The sequence below is a fragment of the Notamacropus eugenii genome, chromosome 6, assembly GCF_028372415.1.
Source record: "Notamacropus eugenii isolate mMacEug1 chromosome 6, mMacEug1.pri_v2, whole genome shotgun sequence".
Taxonomy (NCBI): Eukaryota; Metazoa; Chordata; class Mammalia; order Diprotodontia; family Macropodidae; genus Notamacropus; species Notamacropus eugenii.
This window is the reverse complement of record NC_092877.1, coordinates 38147227-38163339: the sequence shown is the minus strand read 5'-3', so window position 1 is coordinate 38163339 and position 16113 is coordinate 38147227. Positions and strand designations below refer to the sequence as shown.

Below are 16113 nucleotides of genomic sequence, written 5' to 3'. Positions count from 1 at the left end.
TATAGACCTGTCTTTGAGGAAAATCACTTTAGCAGCTGAATGGAGAGTAGATTGGGGTGGTAAGAGCCTAGAGGCAGGCAGACCCACCAGCAGGCTCCTGAGGTCAAAAAGGTCTGAACTAAAGGGATGGCAACATCAGAGAAGGCAAGGGGGAACATTCAACAGATCTGCAAGGGTGAAGCCGACAAGCCTCGGCAATAGTCTAGATATGGAGGATGGGAGATGCTGAAAAGCAGAAGATGACTGGGAGGTCGCAGGCCTGAGGAACTGGGAGGATGTGTTGTCCTCTACAGTGACAGGGACGGTAGGAAAGGAAAAGAGAGCTCTGTTTTTGATATATCAGAGGTCTACCACCCAGTCTGAGACGTCTGAAAGGCAGCTGGGAGATGGGAGGGCTGCAGAGAAAGGGCAGAAAGAAGTGTTTTGTCTGCGGAATAAATATTTACTTCTTTGAAAACAAATTCAATCGCCCTATCAACAAGTATTTATTAAACACCTACTGTGTGCCGAGCACTACGTTACAGAGGATGGACACAAAGATACAAACAATCACTTTCTCAAGGAACAGCTGGAGGGCACAGTGGAGAGTCTGGACCTGAAGTCAGGACTCAGACACAGACTAGCTGTGTGACCCTGGCCTACTCACAGACACTTTGTCTGCCTCAGTTTCCTCAGCTGTAAAACAGGGATGAGAGTGCCTACCTCCCAAGGTTGCTACAAACATCAAAAGAGATGGTAATCACACCATCTCAGCAAACCTTAAAGCGCCACAGAAGTGCTAGGTGTGGTCATGTCCCATGGAGCGACACAACCTGTGTTCACAGAAGGAGAGACAAACACCAAGCAGTCTGGGGGGAGGGCCCAGCACCTGGGCGAGAATTAGGAAAGTTCTCATATAGGAGGTGGAACTTGAGATGAGCTTTGAAGGAAACCAGGTATTCTACGAGGCAGAGGTAGAACACTATCCAAGATGTGTCCAAATGTATCCTGTGCCTGGAAAGGCAGATTGGAGACAGGTTGTAAAGGGCTTCAAATACTAAACAGGAAAGTCTGTTCTTAACCCAATAACTTATTAATTTCAAAGAGGCTGATAAAAGGCAACTTAGCAAGAGATTCTAACCATTACTGATGAGTAATCAGTAATCCCAATCCAAGCAAGTGTCTCAGAGATTACCAGCTCCCTTAGGCTGGATCATTTACCTCTTTTCTTGATTCTGACATGACATAAGGACCTTTCTGTCATAGCACAGCAAAATCAAATAGAGTTTTGATTTAAAAAGGAATGCTAGGTGGAAGAGATCCCCAACAATCTAAGAGCCATCCATCTGAAGTCTTTGGACATTGCTATTATCAAAATATTAAGAGACACCCTGTTTCCAGAGCTAAGGCCCAGCAAGAAAGCTGTGCCGAGGTTGGCATAGCCACAATCCTTTGCACTCACCCTCTGGGTGATCTCACTCTCTGGCAAAAGCATGTAATTCCTGTATTGCTTTGACCAGCACCAGGCGTTCTCTGAGCTCGGACAAGTACCAGACAAGACAAGCTCAGACAAGTTCTGGTCATGAAGCCCTGCTCTGAATAACCTGTCTCACTGTTGCTGTTTCTCCTCAACGTCAGGGCTACAGCCCACTGCAAAGCCGTAGAGGTAAGTACTGAGATCTCCCCACATTACCTAGGTCCTCCGCCTAGGGGCAGGGTCCCAGCTCATGAGTCTAATCTGCCTCCTCTCTTGCAAGCCTTTTCCTTCACTTTGAAATTAAACTTCTGTTTGATTCCTCCCTCTCCTGTCTCTACCTGCTCTGCTCAGCTCTAGGCATCCACAGGTTACAGGCCAGTTTGGTCCAGCTGACATTATCAAAGAGAAAACAGACTAATTCCAAACCAGTGAAGTCATAAAGGGAGACCACAGTAATTCACAAGAAGGGTATCACCTATTTCTATAACCCATCTCACCAGACTAAAACTAGACATCATTTCTCCAACTGTATGACAAGGAGTGTTGCTAACATATTCCTGGTATAATAAATTAGTCCATACAGTAAGATCATTAGCTATCTAATAAAAGTAGGAGAAAAATTTTAAATGAGACTTCCACTCCTGCTTGACTCTTCATCCTAACTGTACTCCACAGATCATTAGCTCCAGGCAAGTCAGAATAACTAAAGCAGCTAAGTGCTCTGAGAAAAAGAGAGAGGGCAGCCATGCCAAGAGGAAGGAACCTCCTCTAACCCCACTGAAGACAGCCAAGGATGCTGTGTACAAGTTCTGCTGCCCCAGGGGCCCTGCTTCCAGTCCAGTCCCACAGCCATTTTCCAAGGAAGCAACCAGAAATCCTAGCAGATGCCTTGGCAGGTTTTTTAGCCACAGCTACTAAAGAACCAAAACACAAATTCCCCCATACCAAAATCTTTGGCAAATCAAATGGTTCCTGATACTAACGATGCATGGCCATCTACTTTGCTGGTTAGGATTACACATATACATGTATATTAAATCTCAAAAGTCAAGGCACTAGTTAATCTTATTTAAAAATAACTCACAAAGAAATGAGATGTTGGAAGAGATGGATTATTTCTATATCTAATGATGAAAAAATTAAGGTGATAGGATCACAGACTCTGACCCAGAAGGTCAGAGGCCATCAAATCCAACCCCTTACAAGTGAGGAAACTGAGGCACTGAGAGGTTAGTTAAATAACCTGCCCAGAGTTCCACAGCTGGTAAGAGTCTGAGGCAGAACTTGAACCCACATCCTCCGGACTCTAGGTCCAGCACTCTACTCACCACATCACACTGACTCTTCAAGACAAGGTCTAAGTCATAGTAACTGCCAATGAATATAAATAAGCAGAAAAAAACTGGGACCAAAAGGAAAACAGATAGGAAAAAAAAAAACTCTGTAAATTAACTTTTACAAAATTCAGAAAATCATTCTCTTTAGGTTTTCCAAATGAACACACACACACTCCTCTAAAAAGCAGCGCTAAATTTTAGTTTGTACAGGATCAGCCTTGAAACTAGACAAACAATCACAGTTATCATGATGGAAAGTCATAAATGCCACATTTAATATCACTGGATCAGGAATACATTTATTTCTACCATCAGGCACACAAGAACTTATCTAATGTGACACAAGAAAAATGTGAATCATAAATATCTCTGGAAAGATTGAGAAGATTCAATCTAATACATAATTTTACAAATCAGTCTAGTCACAAAATTATTCTATTTTGTACAAGATTTTTAAAGGTAGTTTTATCTGAAAATCTCACTAAGAAGCTATTTTGAAGGCTGTATGATTTATTCTACAGTTCTCTGACCTTGTTAGGTTTTGTGTCTTTTTCATCTGGGTCCTCTATTTCACAGCAAGGGTTAAACCCAGAAAATAGTGGGAATGTGTTGATATTTGGCCTACATGATTTGGAGAAAGCCCCCATCAAACTGTCCATGCTTCGAAGATAAGTAACCACATGTGGGGGGAGGGTTGGATCCATCATTAGTTCTGTCACCATTTGGCGAGCCTCATTTAGCATTGAAAGATCAACATCAGCTCCTCGTGAAGCATTCTAAAAAAAGAGAGAAAAATGCTTAAAGTTATATTAATTCTTTAATTTGGTTACAGAGAAAACTTCAAATTAACAAAAACATTCCATAATAAACCATAGATTATACAGTAAAACTTCATTAAGTTAGATCACTTCAAAATTCATATTTTCTATAATTTTGATGTGACACATATTATTCTTTCTTTCTGGGGGAAAATGTCACAACTGGAGATTTCATTCATATAACCTCTAAAATGTAATTAAAAATTTGATCTCAAACTGAAGTATAAATCCTGTCTATGACATGTCTGAAAAATGATTATGCATTCTAGCTCAAGAATTTAACACATTCAAAAGCAGCTCATTCCACTTATGGGTTAAACTAGCTAAAGATACATCACCTAAGTCATACTCACAACAGAGTTTTCCACTTCTCATTTGATAATTTACGATGAGTATAAGTTAAGATTTCTGACTCTTAAATTCAGAATTCACAATAGCTAGATATAAAAGTGATAAGGTCTTAATCTTTATCAATTATGGTTGAATTAATATTAAATGGAAAAGGGAAAAGACATGAGATTATCATTCATCCAAATATAAATTTGAGAAAATAGTATTTAGCCTCAGAGTCTAGCAGTCTGTTTTAATGATTCCATAAAATGGTACTGATAGATGCTGCTGTCTATCTTAAGAAAACTGAGTTCTGTGGAAAAATTTTTTTAAAATGGAATGTTCACAATTCAAAGCTCATTGCATGGTTTCAATAAAGGTAAAGTCAATAAAAATTGAAATTTCATAAGTCTCCCATCTAACACTGCCTACAGAACAAAATGTCTAGCATGCTTTAACAGAGAAACACCAACCAGATAGAAGTGGGCTCAGAACGAACAGATGATTGCAATCAATATGAAAATACCCACTAGAGAGTGGATTAGTAGCCACTACTTAGATAACTATATTAAAACCAAATACTCCTGTCAGGGAATAGATCATGAAGGGGGAAGGGATGGATCCAAGAGAAGTACAGTAAAGCTGGAAAAGAAATGAGGTGTTCAAGTTATTTATTTTTCTGAGATAAATTCAAAAACTCTGCAATAAGAAACAGCTTTTAAATACATCCTTAGAATAGACTTTCCTCCCTTCCTTAGTCAGGAACCCACCACATGGAGTGGAATTCATCTTTGATGACTGTCTGTGCCATCATTTCCCATGCTGACTATCACCGGAGCATCCTGCATGATGGGTTCAGATGCCCCTGCAGGAACCGACAGCCTGCCCCATGCCTCTCCATCTCATGGGACTGAAGCCCTGACATCACTGTCTCAGCGGAAATCCAGATCACAACCCCTCCTTCTGGACTCACGGCTATTCTGCAGAAGATTTCAAGGCAAAAAGTAGTGGAAGAGTTATAGGGAGTAAGAAGTTTATCAAAATTTCTGAGTGACACTGATTAATATTAATAACTCACTCTGGAAACCAAGAGCCCAGGGGAGAGCTGGATGTGGGTGTAATGAGTAACGGATAATACTGTCACTTCAGAACTGTCTAAGCTTCTCTATCTGCTGACCTCATCTTTCCTTCCTCCTCTCTCATCTCTTCTCTTTCCTATTTTAGGAGGGCTTTTTCTCTTGGTGCTCTTTCTCTCCTCTTTCCCTGGTGATCCCCAACTTCTCCCTCTTCCTTGCATGCCTGTCTCTCTTTCTCTCCCTCTTTGTACATCTCTTTTCTTGCCCTGTTTCATCCTTTCACTCCAAAGGTCCCTCTTTAGGCACTCTCTCCACCTCATAAGCCAGCAGCCTCTCTGTGGGTGGGGAAGCTGTCCTAGGATGACAGCCTCACAATCTGCCTCCAGAACAGTACTAGAAACCTACTTTTCCAATTCTATGATAGCTGCCAGAAGCTGAACTCTCTTGGCACAGGCTCTAAGAACCCAAGGTCACTGCTACACTAGGATGAGGAATCAGAGTAAGACTTTAATAGTCCAACTATGATTATAAGGGGAAAACTCTATCTCCTTCCCATCCCCATCGGAAATGCTGCAGCCACTAATGGAGAGACATTTGCCTAGAGATGGCACACTCCCTAGGTGCTAGGGTGCCTTGGAAACACTGCATCAACATTCTGTGTCCCACACACTAGAACTAGAACTAGCTTTTCCTTTTAAGCAGGCTGTGTCTACTCAGCACTCTCTATGCCCTATCATGGCTCTTGAATTTATCTCCCAACCTTCTGGTTACCTAATGTTTGTCATCCCAACTCCTCCCTTCAGAGCAAACTCTTATGGGTCACTATTTTCTCTCTACCCCTGAATTAGCTGTTTCAAACGCTTCTTTTCCCCTAATTTTCTCCACACCATCTCCTTCCCTCTCAGGGGACAATCTTTCCTACTTTCCTGAAGCAATCAAGGCCTAGAAGTGAGCTCCTTTCTCTCTTCTACTCCAACCTTCAATCTCTCTTTTCTTGCTCTAGCCTTTGAGAAACAGAGGACCCTTCTTACCAAGATTAATCTATTTCCCCATTTTAATTCTGTTTGTTCCCTGATGCCTACAAATATGTTCAAGTCTTCTCTAGTCTTACAAAATTTTCCTTTATCCTTGTCATCATCTCAAGATATCTTCCTATATCTTTCTCCCTTTCCCAGTCAACTCCCAGAAAAGCCACCTAAACTCATCTCCACATTCTTGCTTCTCAACCCCTTGCAACATGACTTCTACTGGAAAATCACACTAAAAGGGCCCTTCCAGAGGTTACCAACTATTTCACAACTGCTAAATCTGATGGCCCTTTCTCAGCACACATCATTCTTAACCTCTCAGCAGTTTTGGATACTATTAACAACCTTCCTCCTAGATACTCTTTACTCCCTAGCTTTAAAATTATCTCCTCTCTGCAGATGATACCCACATCTATATATCCAATGTTAGTCTCTGACCTGGGCTACAATCCCACACTGCGAAATTAGATGCCTTTTGGACATCTCAAACTAGATTTCTATAGGCATCTCAAACTGAGCATATCCAAAAAGTAAACTCATTATCTTTCCATAAAACCTACCCCTTCTCTTCCAAAATTCCCCTACTGCTATATCAAGGGCATCATCATCCAGTCACTTGGCCCAGCAACCTTGAGGTCATCCTTAACTTGTCATTTGCACTCACCACACATATTCCATCCATTGCCAAACCTTGTTTTTCCTACCTTCGCATCTCTCACACACACACCCTTTTCCCCTTTTACACAATCACTACCCTGGTCCAGGCCTTCTCTTACCCGCATTATTGGAACAGCCTTCTTCCTGGTATCTTTGCCTCCTATCTCTCCCCAGTCCAATCCATCCTCCACTCAGCTGCCAAAGTGATTTTTCTCCAGTGCAGGTCTGGCCATGTCACTTTCCTGCTCTATAAATTCCTCCTTTTTTCTTCCAGGACCAAATAGATACACTCCTATGTGAGGCACTTAAAGCTCTAATAAGGTAACATGTGTAAAGCACTCTGCCAACCTTAAAGAATTCTATAAAGGCTAGCTAGTGCTATGATTATTACCATCACCAAGAGTAACCAGATCCTGTCCTACCTCTCCAGTCTTCTTCCACAAAATCTACAATCCAGCCTCACTTGTCTTTGTTCCCTTTCTCACCCATGACAGTCCATTTCTTAGCTCCAGGTCTTTGCCCTGGCTGTTCCCCATGCCTGGAATGCCCTCCCTCCTCACCTCTGCCTCTTAGTTTCCTGGCTTCCTTCAAGACTCAGTTCAAATTCCATCTTCTTTAGGAGGTATTTCCCAGGCTACATTCCATCCCGGCAGCTCTTCCATCTGCTCAGTATGTCTAATATGTTTCTAATTATCTCCACGTTGTCCTTAGAAGGTGAGATGCTTGAGAACAGGAACTGCTGGATCTTTTTTGTATTCCCAGTCCATAGCATCATTCTTGGAACACAACAAGTGCTTAATAAATGCTTGCTGAATGGCTGCCAGTAATCTCTCTTGATGCTCCTACCAACCCAACAACTTTTCAGTTTTCTTTGCTGAACCATCATCCATTTCCTGCGTCCTAAATGTAAACTGGCTCTGGCCGGGCCCTTTTCCCTTCTCTCTCTACGCTGCCTTCCTGACTTCGCCTCATCAGCTCCTCGTAGGTTCAACTGCTGTCGCTAGAATGACACTTTCCAAGTCTCTATATCCAATCTTGATCTCTCTCCTATGCTTTAGTCTCACATCTCCAGCTGATCCCACTGACATTTCAGACACAACCTGTCCAAAACACAATTATCTTTCTCCCTCCCCCCCCAAAAAAAACCCTGCCCTTCTTTAAATGTTCATATTTCTGCTGAAGGTACCACTAATTTTTTCATTTGTCCAGGGTTACAGCCTGGAAACTTTCTTCTGCTCCTCCCCTTCTCTCGAACCTCAGACCCCACCAGCTAAAAAGCCTTGTTACTTCTCCAATCTATCCCCTCTTCTCCATTCATGCAGCTACCACCCCAGTGGGATCTATCATCACTTCCCACCTGGACAACTACAACATTGTCCTTCTACTTCCAGTCTCGCCTCTCTCATGTCCACCCTTGTCTCTGCAGCCAGCGTGAATATGACCACAGCACTCCCCAGCTCAGAAAGAATGAGTGGATGCCTATCAGCTCAGAGAGAAAGCACAGACCCCCAGCCTGGTGCTTCAATCCTGCTCCAGGCTTATTTCATTTTCCTCCTCCTCACGGATTCAGATTCCAGCCCACTGATCCTCACACAACAGTGCATCTCCTGGCTCTCCATCATGCCTGGAATGGATTCCCTTCTTAGCTCAGCCTCTTCAAATTCCCAGCTGCCTTTAACCTTCTCCTCGTTAGTAATTTCTTCCTTCTCAACTTGTGTTTTATTTACATATCTGTTTTTCACGTATCCTCCAGGAGAATATAAGCTCCTCAAAGGCAGTTACCACTACTTATTTCTGTCTTTGTATTCACCATGCCTTTACACATAGTGGGTGCATAATATGTATTTGCGGAACTGTAACCCCAGTTAGCCAGTTCCTGCAACAACGTGTCCCTATTTATCTCAGGTCTACCTGTTCTGTGGCCCATCCTACTATGATCTGCTCCTCTTCTAGCCACTTTCAGTGCATCTTAGGAACTTTGTTATACCTTACCCTAGCTGGCATCATCAAACTTGCCCTACAAGTCTGCCTACTGAAGTCCTCCAGGTACAGCTCACACTGCCACCAAGCTTCCTACAATGCTCAGCAAGGTTACAGACTTGGCCTTCCTTGATTCCAGCTTCCAAGCCTAAAACTGTTTCTCCTTTCTCTGAACTCAAACAGGGCTCCTGTACTTACCACGTGGTAGTTGTTATCGTCGTGATATGTGTGTGTGTGTGTGTGTGTGTGTGTGTGTGTGTGTGTGTGTGTTTTAGTCTCCCTCCTAGACTATAAAGTGGAATGGAGAGAAGGTTAGAAGGGGGGGCTGGGCATATCTAATTTATTTTCGTATCTCAGTGCTCACAATGTTTTGTACGTAATAGGCCATTGAACAGCATGACTCGAAAAATACTTTAGTATTTGTCATATTAATAATGAATAAAGTTTTGTGCTTCTTTTTGTTGATTTTAAAAACAACTGAAAGGAATTAATTTTTAAGTACCCTAAATTGTTTTTTCCCTCAGTCAGTGTCCTCAATTTAAAACAAGAGTCCTTGTACTAATGTGGGTTGAAGCCTAAGCTAAGCCCAGGTTATCCCATGACGACTGTTTGGTTTTTAAGCCATAGAACCACAGAATTTTAGAACTGGGAAAGACCTCAGTAGCCATCTAATCTAACTCACACCCCAAAAGGAACCCCCACTACAACATACCCGACAAGAGGTCATCCAGCCTCTTGCTTGAAGAATTATTTTTAAATGAGCTTTTTGGGGGGTCACTTGCCTCTTTTTCCTACAAGTGGAATTCAGAAAAAAGATCCATTTAATTGCAGGTTCTAGTTAGTTATATTCCAGATTATCAAGTGCTTACTATAGGAAGTTCTATTTCTAAATTTAAATGTTTCTTTTAAGATTCTCACAAACATCATTCTTCCTTCATGCTTGTGCATACACTCACCTGATAATGAGGTTTAGACCACTGCTTCAAGTCCCAATCCCAAAGAATCATCTGAAAAAAAAAAAAGAAATTTCATTCATTTATAAACTAACAGAAACTAAAAGGCAAAATTTAGCTTTTTCAGCTCTAGCTACTTAAAAAAAAGCTTCATATTTGGGAGTGGAATCAAAAAAGATTAAAGGCAAAATTATTTTCACACAGAAGACTTCATTCATCCAAATCAGGGGTGGGGAACCTGTGGCCTCGAGGCCACTTGTGGCTGTCTAGGTCCTCAAGCATGGTCCTTTTTCTGATTGAGTCAAAGGGTCATACTTGAGGACCTCTAGGGCTGCAGGTTCCCCACCTCTGATCCAAATATCAGTACCTGAATAAGTGAAAAGTACAGAATAAGCAAATGAATTAGCCAACTGCATGGTAGCTACCATCTAAGAAGTGTATACTGTTGTTAGAAATAAACAAAACATCATCCCATATCACTCACCACCAGCAAAAAGAAAACATGGCCAGTGAACATTGATGCCAGTGGGGGGCACTGCTTGCCTAGGATACTTTAGGTGTTGCTATAAAAAGCAGCCCTCACTTAAACTGTGCCTATTTCCTGTGGTTAGATGGAGCATAAATGAGTAACTTTCTCAAACTTACTTTCATCCCTACTCTATGTGCAGTTAATTCTTGATTCTCTACACATGAAGGATCTATGAAAGTGCTTCCACCCTCAGCTGCCCCCTAAATATACTTACAAATCTGCTTCTCCATCCTATTCAGTAGATGTATACTTGAGGAAGGAGGAGGAGCCTGAGATAAATTTTATTTTTGTGACCCATTTTTTTGGAACATCTTTTCCATAAAGTAAGACTGAACTGCCAAAGTGGAGAGATTTCTAAAACTTGGAGTCAGGAAAACCCTGGTTCAAATCTCAACTATGACCCAGTTACTAGTCATGTAAGCAGAGGCAAATCGTTAAACCTATCTGAGCCACAGACAATTCTCTAAGAATCTAAGTTATGGGTGGAAAGTGATCTGCATCAGCAGAAAGAATTCCCAGACTATGACAGAAACCATAGATCCTTGACATACTGATATAAATAGTAGCCATGTTTCTTCCTGTGGTCACTAGAACAGAACAGAACAGTGCTGCTGGAAAGAGCCTAGAAATCATCTAGGCCAGTGGTGTCAAACTCAAATAGAAAAAAGGACCAAAGCTGTACATAAGGATCCTGGCAGCTGCATACTGACTTGGAAAACTACATATTAACATTATCTATATTCTACTGTATTTGCATTTCATTAACTGATACTCAGTTACATTTTAATCTGGTTCTGAGATGCCTGCACAGTGTGCTCTGGGGTAGTGTTTGCCCCCTCAAGCTGGGCCAATCCCCTCCTTTGACTGATGAGAGGTATTTGCCAGCAGCACAGAGTTTATTACTACTTACAAAATGTGGGCTCCAAAGCAGGTCTTATGTCCTGAAGTCTGTGGGTTTTTCTATATCATATTCTCTCTTGGTATTAATTTAACATGTTCTGCAATATTCTAATATCATTATAAGCCATGATTAACACAGTAAGGGAAGGTTGTGGGGTGAATCAAACACTCCACTGCAAAGTATATAGAATGTGTTAAATAAGAGCATAAATTGTTTGATTTTTGCAAGATAAATTGGTTCTAAGAAATTCCATTTTCCATCATTGCTCCTTTCTATTTCAATTCAGAATGTTGGACAAGGTTTGCAAAGACAGAGCCCAGGTAGGTCTCAATTTGGATGGGAACCTCAAGTAGCAAATCCAGTTCTCTGCACAGAGAAGGCTCTAAATGAATAAAATAGGACTGAATTTGCTAACTCACAGGTAGAGAGGAGCAAATTCGTATCAAAGCATATTTTTTAAAAAGAGGCTGCCATTCAGGCTTTTTCTTTTTTTCTTTAACATCATAAAAAATGAAAGGAGGGGAAGAATTGGCTTACTATAATACTTTAAATGAAATATGGAGAATCTTTATCAGCTTCAAAGTGAAACTCAGCTGTAAAGTATTTACTCTTAGATACAATTGTGGTAATTCTTTCTCACCTGAATTATTTCGGAACTTCTCTACTGACCCTGACAACTAAAACATCAACTCAATAACCAGTCCATATAGCCCCTTGAAGCAATCCCAGTTATTTGTGTATGTAAAGCATTCAGAATGGTGACATACCGTGCAGCACTAGGCATTATGTCAGGTGCCAGGAATAAAGAGCAAAGACCAAAAGGAAACCAGGCCCTATTCTCAAAAAACTTACACTCTACTTGAAGAAAATACATGTGTGGATAAACATATTCCAAGGAGATATAAAGGACAGCATGAAAAAATGGGGAAGGAAGGTCATCTGGTAATAGGTTGTAAAAGGATGAAAAACAAAGAAAAATATCAATAAAATGTAAAAAGTACTCAGAAGAAAACAAAAACAACTTTAGAAGGAGACGTAAACAGGGCTATGTGGTCACTATCATACTCAATCTAACATGTACTTAAAAATGAATTGTATATAACAGTAAAGACACGGGGAACCATGACTGAGGAAGTAAATGGCATGGCTGTGCTTTAGGACTGTCAATTTGACACCTGTACGAAGAATGAAATAGAAAGGGCAGAGATGGAGGCGAGGAGGCCAAGCTAGGAGGCTACTCTAACAGCCCAGAGGTGAGCTGATGAGGAGCTGAACTAGGATGATGGCTGTGCGAGTGGGAAAAAGAAATCAGAGTAAGAGATGATGCAGAGGATAGTCTCTAAGACTTGACAACTGACTGGATGGGGCAAATGAAGGACTGAGGATTAATCTAAGATTTCAAACCTAAGTCACAAGTAGGATGATGGTGCCCTCAGTAGGAACAGGGAAGTTAGGAAGAGAGATGAATTTTGAAGAAGGATAATGAGTTCTGCTTTGTATGTCCTTGGATCAATTCGCAAGCATCTATTAAGTCACTACTTTATGCCAGGCACTGTGTTCAAAATTTGCTTCTTCAGCTGTGACACTATTTTTAAAAGTATATTTACCTTTAATGGTAATATTTAGAAAGAGATATCAATAGAAATTTCCTGAGAAAAGTGAATCAAATTGTTAGAGATTGTGTTAAATGAATTTTTACAGTATAAAGTAACTCAGGGATCAGAAGCAGGTAGAGCCAGACTTCTTCTCATAGATTTTCTTGAGAGTCTAGAGACAGCACACATGGCTCTTGTGATAGTAGTGCTACAAATCCTACAAATGCAGAGCTCCAAACTTTTCCAATCTTTTCATTCTTATGTAATTGGACATTAGTCCCAATTCTGCCAGTAATTGACTATGACCTCAGAAAGATCATTTAACTTATGGGCCTCTGCTTCATCCATAAAATGAAAGGGTTAAAAAAGATACTCTCTAAGGCCTTCCAATTCTGATTCTATATTCCTAAATGTTGATGTATGTCCATCAATACTAAAATTAGTAGGTACATCTAGTATGTGAAGGCAGACTTGGCCTCCACACTACCTGCTCACACCCCCATGCCAGCAGTTCCTCAAGTGTGTGCTTGATTCTCAAAAGTCTACTCCCTCTTCTGAACTGGGACAGACGTGTGGTTCAAGGAGTCTCGTGTACCACAGGACTACCACTGGCACTGTTCTATTCAACATTTATGCCAAAGACCCCAAAGCACAGATAGCTGCTAATCCAATTTTCAGATGACAGGAAGCTAGAAGAGACAGCTAATGTATGAGATGACAAAATCAGAATCCAAAAAGCATTTCAATAGGTTGAAACAAGAGCCTTTAACTAATGAAATAAAATTTACCAGGGCTAGGAAAGTCCTACAGTTGTTTTGCAAAAAATCAATTAGAGAAGTACAGAATGAGAAAGATGTGGATAGAAGATCTTTCACAAGGAAAATCCCTACAAGTTCAACATGGCTGAACAACATGATGTTGTCAACCACAAAGACTAAGATGACGTGGGGCTGCGTTTACTGAAGTAGGGTGCCAAATCAATGGAGGTGATGGTCACAAAGGATACTGTCCCCTCCCTGGGCAGACTACACTTCAGTAATGTCTTCAGTCCTAGAAGCCACATTTTGAGAGGGGCAGTGCCGAGCTGGGGCCAGTTTATTCCCAGAGAAAGGTGACCAGGATGATGAGGTGACCAGAGAGACTGTTGAAAGGAAAGGGGAATGTTTAACCAGGAGAAGATAAAACTAGGGGTTGGGCGGGGGACAGATGGTTAGCTGCTATCACACATCTGAATGGCTATCATAAAAAAGAAAAAGGATGAAACTTGTTTTGCTTAAAATAGGTCGGCTCGTCAGGAACTGATCTTTCTACAGACAGAAGGGATCAAGCAGAAACTGTATGACCATCAGAATGCTGCTGTATTAGAGGTCCACTGAGGTCCTGTCCCACTGGTAAGATTCTGGTTCCCAACTTCTCTAAGAAGCCCTTCCTTGTCCTTAATCTTGGCTCCTTTCTGCTAACAGTGGTCTCTAAATTATCCTGCATATATCTAGTTTGCACATAGCTGATTCCCCTATGTAACCAACTACCCTATACCCTTGAGAGTATGAATTATTTTCTGCCCTTCCATGAATCTCTGGCATAAAATGAATCACAGTGCCTGGCACATTGTAGGCACTGACTAAATGCTTGCTGATTTGATTTGACTCTTTGGCACACTGAGTACAGGGCTTTGGTTAGAAATCACATTCTTTTCTGAAGGTTGTGCTATTCTGAAAGTTTTACTTGCATTTTTCAAGAAACAAACAGTGTAGAAGTGATTAATTATGCTCCCAGAACAGTCTCAGGTCTACAACTAGAATTTGCTGCCATCAACTGGTCAAAGGTAGTCAAGGCAGTCTCTAGGCTGGAAAGCCATCCTCATTAGCACTCAGCAGCTCACTCACAAACCTGCACTGGAGCATGATTGGAAAGCTAACCCAGATACTCAAGGGACATTTTGTGAATACCAGGAACGATGTGTCTGTAAAACGGAAGGATAACAGAACTGCAGAATTTTTGAGCTGGAAAAGACCTTAAATATTAAACTTCACTGAAGATGACGGAAGAAAGGATTTGTCCAAGGCCACACAGCAAGTCAGCACCAATCTAAGACTAGAACTCACTGGGCTCATGATGCATCCTCAACACCACACCATGCTCTTTGCCCTAAAGCAGCTACTCCTCCACTCAAGTTCAATTATCAGATGACAGTTACCGTAAGAAATGTATGTGCTCCAGAAAATTCACCCCCAAAAAACAGATGCTGCTAACAAATGACATACAAACTGAGCTCTTTAAAAGAAATATTAAATGTAAAGCATTAGAGATAAGTGAAAACTGCAACAGCACAAAAGTAATTCTAAACAATTATCAATTAAGTAGGCACAAGCCAAAGAACAAAACCAAAAACCAGACTCAGAAAAACGAACACTGCAGGAAGAGATGACACTGCAATACACGGCACTGCAGTCTGTTTATGAAATAAAGCAAAAAACAAAAAGGATGACTATAGTACACAGACTAAATAGAAATTAGAATGTAAATGTAAACTCTCTGCCACAGGATACCTAGAGGCTCTTCTCATGAAGATACTTAATTCCAATGGGATCCACAAGATGTGGTCATCTAACATTGTACCCTGAGCCACAAACTCTCCTAAGAAGCCTTAATTTTCAAGAAAGTAAATGTTACAGAATAGGTTGTGAGAATTTTCCAGTTTTTTCTGCAGGTGTGAAAAGTATTGTCAGTTATATGAATACTATAAGAATTTAAGTCTCTGGAGTGCTACTTTAAAATTTGAAATATGCTTTTTAATTTAATGGATTTAATGGAAATCTACTACATCTTCCTGTTACCAAAATGTATGAAAATTTAAAACTGGTTACATTAATAGTAAAATCTGAGCATTCATTCTCCCTTTAATATTTTGTGATTCTCCTGAAGTTCAGCCCCCAAAGAATGGTAGAACTAAAAGAATCATTATTGGTCATCTAATCCACTCTGCTCATTTTGCAAGCAATATGCTTTTATTGTATAGTGGAGAAGGGTGAGATCCTATATCTGGGTATCCATTCCCCACATTTTTATAGTTGCTAATGTAATAGGGTATTGGTGTGTGCCCAAATCACCCAAGAGGGAAGGAACAGCTTCTGGGAGAAGACATTTTATGTCTCTCTACAATGTGGGTGAAAGTAGCTTCTATCCAATGGCTATTTAGCCAGAACCGGCTGCACCTCTAAAAACAAAACTATCAAACTGAGGCTGAAGTTCTCTTTATCCTTGCACTGTTTCCCCTTTCGTCCCACTCAGCGTCCAGAGAGGATGAAAACCAAAGTTCATCCAGAACAGGACATCATGAACTTAACCAGTGAAGGAGAAGAAAGGGATGCTCCTCACCCCACCCCTCTTCTCAAGACCCAAGAAACTGTCCTGGGGTTTCTGTTTGGTCTTCTCAGTTCCAGGTACAGGTAA

General features: G+C 41.0%; 1 protein-coding gene across 1 annotated transcript in view; it reads right to left on the bottom strand.

The window, feature by feature from the left end:
- PDE3B (phosphodiesterase 3B) overlaps nt 1–16113 on the bottom strand; it is a 162463-nt gene that overhangs the window by 57504 nt on the left and 88846 nt on the right. The window contains 2 exon segments of the mRNA XM_072619546.1: nt 3324–3569; nt 9639–9689. Of these exon segments, the coding sequence (XP_072475647.1) occupies nt 3324–3569; nt 9639–9689 (297 nt within the window).